This window comes from Atractosteus spatula, chromosome 17 (genome assembly GCF_055471065.1).
Source record: "Atractosteus spatula isolate fAtrSpa1 chromosome 17, fAtrSpa1.hap1, whole genome shotgun sequence".
Taxonomy (NCBI): domain Eukaryota; kingdom Metazoa; phylum Chordata; class Actinopteri; order Semionotiformes; family Lepisosteidae; genus Atractosteus; species Atractosteus spatula.
In genome coordinates, this window is record NC_142722.1 from 8,543,478 (window position 1) to 8,555,219 (window position 11,742).

General features: G+C 36.6%; 1 protein-coding gene across 1 annotated transcript in view; it reads left to right on the forward strand.

Annotated features, from left to right (window-relative positions):
- Positions 1-11,303, forward strand: part of rtn4r (reticulon 4 receptor) — a 40,714-nt gene extending 29,411 nt beyond the window's left edge. Inside the window, exon 2 of the mRNA XM_088935769.1 lies at positions 9,218-11,303. Within this exon, the coding sequence (XP_088791895.1) occupies positions 9,218-10,635 (1,418 nt within the window). The 3' untranslated portion in view covers positions 10,636-11,303. The remainder of the gene's footprint in view (positions 1-9,217) is intronic.
- The last annotated feature ends 439 nt before the right edge of the window (positions 11,304-11,742 follow it).

The window sequence follows — 11,742 nt, forward strand, 5'->3', positions numbered from 1 at the left end:
TTCACATGTTGTCTCAGTGGCCACATGGGCTTTCTCTATTTTTTTTTCCAACTCTCACCCACTCTGAGCAGAGTATGTGCTTGTACAGCTAAATAATTCATCTTGATTAATGTACTTTTCTGAAGGAAATGTTCTGAATAACAGTGTAACTCTTGTTACAATTACACAGTAAAGCCAGCTTTTTAGACCTTTAACAGATCTCTTTCTAAATATATTTACATAATTACTTATTATTAGAGTACCTTCTAAACAGTTCCATGAGCAAAAAACTGAAACAGGAGGAGTCGCTTACCAGAGTTTTTGACAATTTGCTACTGTACATTATTCTCATTCTCCTACAAAAGAAGCAGATTCCCTTTGTAACTAGGATTCATACTTAATTAGCCCTTATTTTCTGCTGCAGTGCAGGGAGCAATAACACAAACAGATCAAACAATGTTTGCTAACCAATGCGGTTTCTTTTAAAAATGGCAAAGGTTATCAAAGTGTAAGAAGCATATCTATTCAGGGCAACGTAGAAGAAGCTTTCATATTACTACTGTATGTGCATATTACATATGTCTTCCAAAGTTTAGAATCATTAAGAAACAAATTATGTTCTAGTGCTTTTGGAAACAAAGTTAGCTTCTATGAGTCGGTTATTTGCTACCTTCATTAAAACACCCACCAGTGGCAGATCTAGGCCATTAGCAGAACTCATTGCTTCTAGGTTGCCAATCAAATCCAAGCATAGCAATGGTCACATTCATCTTTCCTTTTCATCTGCTTTCAATCACCGGGAAAAATGAAGAAAAACAAAATCTGGTACAGTTTCACACAGCAATGACTCACACAAAACTAGCATGTAATTCATCAAAGTAACTTTTTATTTGACTAAAATAATTAGATTACAACAGTCTTATTAACAAAAATGAAAATAGGGGGAGTTGGTGGAGCAATATGAAGAAGTTGTTACCTCTGTTTAAGAGCAAGGTGTGCAAATTAAACATTCCTGCAGAGATTATTAGCGAGTAGACGTGATCAACAAATTTGAAAACTTGACTTTCACTTTGAGGTGAACTTGGTTAAGTTTTTGAAGTATTGTAAGCCTCATTAATCAAAGCGTTCTTTTCAGCCTCTCCCCTGTCTTTCTGTGCTTGAGATGATCGTCACTGACACACATTATAAGCCTGTCTGATCTGGAGTCCATTCACTTTTTCACACGGGCACAAGGATGTGAAACAAGAGAGGACAAAGAGTGGCTATTAAAAGTACCCCAAAATAAAAAAGCAAGCTTTTCCTCCTTTAAAGTAGTGCACACTCACGTTTTCTCTTACTTCCCTGAAGAAAAAGAAGCTCGTTTTTTTCCAAGTCATTTATTTTTGATGCATTTGAGGCATTCTGTTCCACTACCGAGAAAACATGGTTCCTTGCCAGGAAAAGCTGTTTCACTTTGTACTGTTTGCAGGGACATGGCTAGAGTTTCCCTTAATTTGGTCTCAATGGGTGAAAGAAAAACTTGTAACTTTCACAGCCACAACAATAAACTGCTGCAAAATATTTTGCTTCTTGGATATCTTTACTTGTTAAATTTAGCTGATTTTTCTGGGTATTATCGGAAAGTGAATCACTTTACCATATTCTTATGACACATTGTGGTAGGCCTACACTAAATCATTAAAAATACATATTTGTATCGTTTGAATTTATTTCATTTAAAGGTAGTTTTTCAGCTCATCAATAAAGTTATAGCCTTCAGCTCACAGGCTTGCAACATCATGTTTCAAATTTGTTTTGTGCACACCATGCCTAATGATGTGTTATATTAATTTATATATTTTCAACATCTTTGCAGCATCTTACACATGATGGCTTCATCTACACAACAATTAACAAAGGGAGTTGACAAAAGATAATAAATGCTTGAGGTTTGAACATCCCTGAGGTAACCTGTGGCAGGTTTCACAGCTGGTAAGATTTTCAGGGGAAGGCTCTGAAACCAGCAAACAGCAAACCAGCAGTGAGATGGAAAAAGAGACATTTTGTTCATTCAACCTTACACAGAACTGCTGTGAGCAAAATACAGTACAGTAAGGTAATATAGGCCCTTAATATTAATTATTTTCATAAATTCTCACATGCCCTCTTAACTCTTAAATTCAGCTTCAATTCCATGACCATGAATTGGCACAATGTATCTGACCAGTTTCTTCTTCAGATTTTAACAAAAGCAAGATTAAATGTAAATTGGGATTTTCCGCTTAATGTTCTTGGCTGTGCCTCTTACCAAACTGGACATGTAGTTACATCTAGCTTCAGTTCTATGGCTGGGTAATTTCTTTGACCTCCGAGATGAGTACAGCAGATCAGAAAGCCATGCTCTTGTAAAGTTGTGAATCTGCACTCTTTTCTGTCACTCACTTTTCTGATTTCTTTAGTTATTTATGAGCCATCTGTTCACAGAAGCCCAATTTAAGATGTGAAGCAGATCCCTCTAAAGCTCATTTGCTAATTGTGTTCTAGTCGGCATTTGAGACATTTTCCATTCTACTCTATCAACTGGCACTGTGTTAGTTTTTATCTCGGAAGGTCTGTCTTTCATTGAATTGACAGCTTAATTGATAAGATATTTTTAGACGCTTATATCAATGCTGCCTCTGACAAACTCAAACATAGCCAGGCTTAAACTTTAGCTGTTTTTCCACCTATTTCTTTTTTTCCATACAAAAATGTGATTCGCTCTACAAATCCAAATGAACGGAAGCCTCATATAGTTTTATCGCCTCAAGGATAATTTATTTTACAAATCAGCATAAGTGTTAAAAGCATACAGTATTTCTTACAGAAACTAAAAACAAAAGTCATCTGGAATATGGGGCAACAGTAAAATGTTCAAACTGAGAAAATGAAAGCAAATTATTGAGTTTCTTCTGAACTCCAGCACCTCCCATCTAGAGAAGTACGTGGGCGTACTTTATATGCATGTTTTTGGAGCTAGGATGTGTAGTAGAGGAATTGAGAGTGAGTGGGAAAGGAAGAATTTAGATAACTTGGGAAAAATAATTTGATCCATAAGTCATAATTAGAACAATTCAGAAAATTCAGCATTGTAATTACAATATAATATCTTTTTTAACTTTTATGCTGATATTTACTTTTATCAATCCACTTCAGAATAGAAATCAATGTATGTTTTTGCTCGACAATAAATAGGTTTACAAATAGATATCATGTTTTGAAGAATCTGAATTAAAATCTTTACCAGAAAGGAACCGTCAGTAGCTGATTAGAAATTCCTAACAGCAAAATTTTGTTACAAGAGATCTACTGTAGTTATCACTGTGTTATTTTTTAATCAAGTTGTGCAGTTGCCCTATAATACATGATAATACATGTGATGCATAGTGCATTTCATTCACACTGTGGTATCATTTTACCATGCAAGACAAAATGCTTTTATGACTACTATGTGATATAAAATTAAAAGTGTTTTAATGTGAATTAGAACCTGCTCATTTTAGTAAAAACCCACTGTCCTATTTTCCTAGTACTATTAATTAACAAGAAAAGTGCTACACTTCGGAAGAGAACAATGTATTTGAAGCAAAAGGCCAGATCCTGCAGCCGATCTGTTCAAATCAATTACTTCACTAAGGTGCTGAAATGGAAAAATACAGGCTTGCTAAACACTTCAGAGTTTCTCATTTTATGCAGTGGAGTAAATTTCTCTTGAAGTGCAAGACAGGCTGAGGTAAATCAAATGGGGCCTTTATCATATAGGAAATGGTATAGAAAATGGAGGAGGAATAATGTTTCCTTCTCTATTCACTTCACCACACATCAATTTTGAGAGATAAATGCAAATTACACATTCAGCTTCTTCAAATGACCTTTACTACTTTTTATGTAGACAATGTCCTTAAATTTTCAAGAGGTATACATGTTCTATCATTTTTTATTATTAACCAATGAAAACCACATATTTTCTCAACTCTTGTTGTCACTATGAGCTACTCGCAAGTAGCCTGTGTAGACATTTTTGTTTTTTTTTGCCATACAGAATTTGCCTAGAGTTCATATGGTTCCAAATGATGTGTGGTTAGATTCTAATTTCAGTATATTTATGCATTTTATTCTGTTTAAAATGTGATTACATCACTACAGCAATAAAAAGAGAGGATAAGATTTTAATCAGGTTAGACATAGTAACAGACAAAGGCAGTTCAGAAATTTATATTCTTTCAGAAAGTAAAACCAAGCTGTATATGCAATACAGACATATTTTCTGCTCGTGTATTTTCTTTAAGATCTGCAATGTGGTGAAGCCTCCAAGTAATTATGTGAGTGCCTTTTGAAAAACTGTAATTGTAAACTGTAACTGTAATCTGTAACCTTGCTATAATACAAAACCTGGACTGTATTAGGGATAATAGTTTTACATTTTTTTCTGGGGTGAGGAGTGAAAGCTACTTTTTTTTATAGAAATGGAAGTCAATTCAGATAATGATAATGCACAAGCCTAAGAAAAGTACCACAGACTGTGTAGTGACTGACTGTCAAAGAAAAGCCACAAATTCACATGACCGCTTTAAAGCACATTCATGTCATCCATTAGATGAGATTTTAAGCTGACTACTTGATTATTAAAAGTCCTATAGTACTGTTAGGGGTGATAACTGTTTTGTTCTGGCCGAATTTCACTTTGGGCTTGTACGATTTGGCCTTTCTAAAATGTCCCCTTTAATTCGATTGGTGGAGTCATTTTTCACTCCCTCCCTTGTTCTGCAGGCAGATAAATGCGGTGAATTGTGTCACCTAAGTGGATGGTGGTTGATGAAAAGTACTATAGAAATGCGAGGAAATAGAATTATTCATTAGGAGCACATAAACGTTTGTTCCATGCTGAAAAGAAAGGAGACTCAACGTTTTGGTTGTGGAGCCTTCTTCAGGTGTTAGGGTTAGGATGCCTAACACATGCTGACACAGCTACCTACTTGAATTATGCATTAGCTCACTAGACGCATAGCTAGACCTGTGTTGACAATGGACATCAATCTTGTTCATCACTTGGAAAACATAATTTCTTAGGCACTTATTACCACATCTTGCAATACAACCCCATACATATGAAATATGTATTGCTGTGTGAAGTATGGCATGGCTAAGACTCCAAAATGTGACCTAGTAAGCTAATTATGCAATGACCCTTAGGTAGCACATTTCTCTGACTACAGCATTGCGGGTCATTGGTGTGAAAACTACCAAAGAATATATCTGCATCTCTGTGAAAAAACTGCCCACACTGTATGATTTGGCAAAGTAAAGCATAGGCCATTGAAAATGAGCTGTGACCAACTCAGGGTATGTGAATCATCATTATTTTCTGACTGCACATTAGTTTAAGTGGAAGAGGAAGGAAGATGTGGGTACGATAATTGCTCAGCAGTGGTTTCTAGAGAATGTTGATTTGGTGCTGTGGAGGAAATGTAAACCTGGTATTCTAAAAGAGTGAGATAAGCAGGAGACATATCCAAAACAAACTGAGGGCAAAAGAAAATGAAAAAAAGGAAAAAAATCTAAAGAATTGAAAAAGGTAAATGGTAATATTCAAATTATAAATATGTCATGCAGGAAATAAAACCTAAGACCCTGATTTAATCAGAACTTTAAGTCAAGTGCCAATTGCAACTCCAAACTGCATACTTCAAGGTGAGCTTCCATTGCATAAATGATGAATAAAATCCTGAAAGCTTAAATCATCCCTTAACATTAAATTATTTGGTTGATGTCTTTATCCAAAATAACTTACATTAATATCAATTTACCCAGCCTGTTATCTCACTAGCAAGTTCCTTAAATTATTATTAGAATTTTATAATTGGAACAGGTGTTCCAACTGGAAAGTGAATCTATAACTTTCCAATTATGAGTCCAGAACCCTAAGAACTGCTCCACCCTACTAGCCTATACTATATAACACTGTCATTTCAATTACTGAGTTGATCAGTTGTGAGTGGTAGATGGGTTAAATTCTGATTTAAGCTGGACCAAACTCTGTCACATAGCTGTGGTCTGCATCAGGTCAGAGGTTCCTCCATACCTCAACCCCTCTGAAATAAAAGATGTGTGGGATGTGTTATTGAAGCACGTTATCAGGATATTCAGAAAGAGCTGACACAAGTGCTAAATGATGGGAGATTTGCTCTTCTAAAGTGATGAAAGGTATGACAATATTCATTTTTGCTCTCTACAGTATTAAATATGATCCTTTTGATTGTCTTTGGAATCTCCTATAAATTAGATTACTCATTTTTGTTTCGTATTCCAAAGGATTTTGTTGTTTAATTCTTTATCTGTGTCTCTTAATTAGACAGACATTAAGTACAAGTATGCAAGCCCAGGCTGTGTGGTATGACAGACAGGGACACAGAGAGTACATATAAACCATTATTTAAATGCTACTGTATGTTGGACAAGTAGAAATGCACAAATTCACCTATATTATAGAGCAAGGATTAAAGATTCAGGGAACAAAATTAGTAAATGTCTCTCTCGGGCATTCATTACTGTACAATGCATGATTTACAGGTACTGTTTACTTTAAGTTTAGCTTAAACAGAGCTCATGTTCCCTGAATCTGTTTTGACCTCAAGGTGTTAGGCCATTTTATAGCATTTAACAGCATGAGATCTGTATCATCCTCCTAGATTAATCCACACTAATCCAGTTACATTTCTTTCTGTCTTTCATTTCTTACGGAGGATGTGAAAAGTAGTTGGAGGTTTAAAGAGCAGGAAGAAGAGTTGAAGAGGTCATCAACAGAGGAGGAGAATTATTACATCATTGAATTTCTGTAGAGGGTTAATTATGTTGATCCTGCAGCTCTGTTTTATAAAATAAGCACTTAAATATATTGCTGGAGTACACGTGGCGTTTTTCAGGCTTCAGAGATTGTGAGACTAAGTGTCAAATTAAGTGATAACTCCTGTGGATAAAATTATAGGACTATAGCTCGCAAGTGAAAGGCAGAAAGTATGTGTTTAGTTTAAATTATACATGTACAGTATAATATCGTTATAGCACTGTGCATAGGTTTTTTGTCTAGCATTTTGTCTTTGCTTTTTCTGCTCTTTACAAAAGATATAATAGGTAGGGAGAGAGGGTTAACTGTACAATACTGTGAAAGACTTAGGTTGTCAAGGTCAAATTCATGAAAGAAAACATTACCAGATATTGCATAATTGTAAAAATGATTTAAGAAGTGAAAGGGTCTCCAATAAGTCTCCAATGAGTCAAACTGTGAAAACCCATGGATGTCAAGGGCATCTAGGAGCATATAGTTGTTTACATCATTTAAACTGATGTTTCTGAAAAATGCAGCCAAACAATTCCCCCTACTAATATTGTATCGATAGCAATAGTTGTCACATTCATAAATTATTGAACTCTTTTTGAACAACTTTGTATTTCATGTGACAATTAAAGTCTTTGGTTGCACTTTTGTAAAAGCAAGTGACAGCACAGCTGGGCTGTGAGGCAGCAGCAGGCAGTGAAATAGACTGATGGGAAACCCCGACAAGACTTAATTCTTTGTTTTTCTCTCTCTGAAGCTGTTAATAAATGCAGTGCAATATGTGAATCAACCTTCCAGTAAAAGGTTCTGCTATACTATACCTTGTGGAGAGCTACATGTTTCTGCATTCTTTTCTAGTCGCACTTAGTGTTCAAATCTTTCCATACTTCCAGACATGCTACTACTGTGCAGCTCCTACAAAGTGGATATTTAACCCCCCCCCTGGACTTATGCTATATTCTATTGAAGCATTACATGCAACTTGTCTCCAATGGCAGGCTAAATGTTCATTCCCAGCATTACTTAAATGCAATTATTTCCATTTGCTCTAATAACTTGAGCTAATTTTGCACAGACAACCCACCCATGTTTAATTTATCGGCCTTTTGTAGTGCTTTCACTTGTCCACTTTCCGTACAACTGCTTCACCTAGCAGCGAAGAGAAATTACTCCCTAAACAGGGATTATCTTGTGTAGTTTGGCCTTTTAAAGGCAGACTGCACCACTGCAGAGAACGGTACTGCACTCTCTTTTGTATTATAATAAAATTGTATTTTATAAAGCAGAGGCTTTGGAAAAAATGATTTAACAAATGTATGGTATTAGTTAACTTTTGCGATATTCTCCATGAAAAAAAGTATGCTTTAGTGTAGCTGCACACAATTTCCTCTTTCCAATAAAAGAAGACTCCTCAAGTGTGAGCCAATAGCAGCAGGAGATATTTTTAAACTCTTTTCCACAATTCCCTTTGCAGGATGTCTGCAGAGTCACGCAGTGAGAAAGAACAAAAAATAAGAATATCTCCAGTGCAGGTTTCTCATCTTCAGCTAATTGAGGCTCAAATTAGATAAGTTTCCTCCTTTTTAGCAAGATTCACCATACACCTTTGAAGATGGCAATTATATGAACAGATATAAAATTGTGTCACTTGACAATGCCCCTGTAACAGTGATTTTTTCTTTTTTTCAAGCTTTAGATCTAAAAACAGAAAACTAAAAGAAAGTTTAACTTTTTTTTTCCTGAATCAGCAAAAAGAGTAATAAAGACATTTTTCCATCTCTAAACCTTAACTCATCTTTCCTCTTTACATAACCTTCTCCTAGGTTTGCAATATAGATATTTTTTATTGATCCAATTCTCAATTCACTATTTTAAGTACTGAACATTTCATTAGCTTCATATTTCAAGTCAATGGTAGTACAGAACTTGATCACGGGAGCATATTGTTACAGTATATAAATTAAATTAAATTCTTTTTTTTTTAGTTTTTATTGATTGCAGAAATGGTTTACGTATAAAATATACACTCAATGTTTCCTTTAATTCACAGTTGCACATTATTATAACTATTTACAAGAGATGGGACTTTTAATACTGAGATATACTATACTGTACATATTCAAATCTATATTAGAGATATACTATACTGTACATATTCAAATCTATATTACATTAGTTTGGTCATTACAGAAAAACAACAAAAGAGGTCTACACAGAAATACAACTTAATTTTAGTTCAGAAAGTGAAATCAGGTCTTAATGGAGACATTTTGTTGCCAGGTTAACCAACATTTGCTAAACCTTTCTGGCTTCATGTAAAAATGAATTTCTTTTGAAACATCTGTTAATCCACCCTTACCACCCTTATTTATTACTCTTTTTCAGGAAGCAGACTCCTATTCCTGGTGCTGTGGCTGAATTCTGTACCCCAAGTGGAGTGCTGCCCAGGGGTCTGTGTGTGTTACAGTGAACCTAGAACGACAGTGGCGTGCCAGCAACAAGGACTGTCCTCCATTCCCACTGAGATACCCATTCGCAGCCAACGAATATTCCTCCAGAATAACAAGCTAACAGTGGTGAAGTCTACCAGTTTCAGTTCTTGCCACAACCTGACTGTGCTTTGGCTCTACTCCAACAACATCAGCCACATTGAGGCTGGTGCTTTTTATGGACTGGAGCGATTAGAAGAACTGGACATTGGAGACAACTCCAACCTAAGGATCATCAGTCCCACAGCCTTTCGGGGGCTGTCAAGACTGCACACCTTGCACCTACACAGGTGTGGGTTATCAGAGCTGCCCATTGGTGTCTTTCGAGGGCTATTTTCTTTACAATACCTGTACCTCCAAGACAACAATTTGCTGACCCTGCATAATGACACTTTTCTAGACTTGGCAAACCTGACCTATCTCTTTCTCCACGGCAACAAAATCAAGACAGTGTCTGAGAACATGTTGCGAGGCTTGATCGGTCTCGATCGTCTGTTGTTGCACCAGAACCGGGTGACATTTGTGCACCGGAGAGCCTTCCATGACTTGGGAAAGCTGACAACCTTTTATCTGTTCAATAACAATTTAACCGTGCTCACTGGGGAAACCATGGATTATCTGGTGTCGCTCCAATACCTGCGTCTGAACGGTAATCAATGGATTTGTGATTGTAGGGCCCGATCTCTATGGGATTGGTTCAAACGATTTAAAGGATCCAGCTCTGAATTGGAGTGCCATGTTCCAGCAAGTCTAGCTGGTAAGGATCTCAAAAGATTAAAGGCCAGTGATCTGGAAGGGTGCTTAGATAACTCACATCAAATCCGAACCAGCATCTTCAGTACCAAGACCCGATCAGGCAAACTACCCTCGACTGAGACTCCACTAAGAGAAGGGTCGCCCAGGTGCTGCCTTCCGGAGAGTGACAAGTCCTCCATTATCTCGAGCAAAGGCCTGCCAGATCCCTCATCCTACAACAGCCGGCAAATCACAAATAACCCACTCAAGGAGAAGGAGAACATCTCAAAACCTAAGTTCCCGGATGTAGACCCCACTAAGAACGGCACTCGGAACAAACAGAGACTGAATGACGATCCTGTTGGGACCTTTTCCAACACGCAGGACGATCCTTTGGGAAAGCTAAAACCAGATTACACTGACAACCTGGAACCCTCCACAGCCCCCTCAAGGAAGAAAAAGAAGTGCTCAAAAAAGCCAAAACCAGATGCCCAGTGTCTCAAAAGCGAAGGGTCTACATCTCGGGCTCTGAACCTTCTCTTCCTGCCCATCATCTGGTTCTCTTTAACCATCTGTTAGGAAATGGGACAGACGTTGCATATTTTTCTTGCTGATGACAATTTCTTAGAACCTGCAGTGACCTCCACAAACTGACAGAAAGAGAAAATAAGGGACATGCTGTAAATCCTAAGAGAAAAGAGAAGCTTTGTTCAACTAAAACAAAAAATACAACTGGATGCCTTTATAGAATACATCAAATCTATTGTATATAATTAATTGGTGCCCAAATTGTTTCTGTTCTATGTACTGTGTCTAAACTGCACTTCTGAAACTCCCCCTCCCTTTCAAGGCTTATGCTGCAAACACAGTGATGTGACAGACTACCGAAGACAAAGCAAATGGGAACACAAATGTACCATGTAGATGCTTATTAAACCAAGAATGTTTTGGGGGTTTGGAAACCTACTTGAACCTAAAGATGTGGCAGAATTTTTTATTTTTGGCAAGAAGTGATGCATTTGTTCAATGCTGTGTTGGGTTCTTATGTTTATAAATACTACAGATTAAAAACAAGATGTTTATTCTCCTTTTAATTTGGGTTATTTTTGTCACACCGTGGTTACGGGTAGCATCTGCAAAAGAATGCTGTCTATTTGTTCACTGAGATTGCAGTATATATAGATATGCATTTTATTTTACTTGTGTAGAAGTATAAATATATTATAAATAAAGTCTTCTTTTCTTAGAGATGTGCATACTACGGGATTTATTTTTTTCAAAGAATAACCAAAGAGAAATTGAAGATGGCTGTTTGAATACAATTTTAAGAACAATAAAGTAATTACAAGGTTGAAACACTAAAATGGCCTTCCTTACAAAAAAGGAATGAAATACAGAATTCACAAAGGTGAAGGAAGAATTCGTAAAACATTAGAGGAAATTTGTGGAAGCTTTGTGTGTAACACTGACAGGTCCACCCTTCAACCTTGATTAAAATAACAGAAGACAATATAAGCAGTAACAGCATAGGAGAATCTCATAGAAAACACTCGAGAAACGAATGAAACAAGGTTCTCCCTAGCAGATTGTACAATACAAACACTCTTGTGGAATGCAGGGCATGCCCTAGAGTCCATCACCACTTTGAGTCTGAGCAATACCATTAACCAACTGTGGCCGGGACTC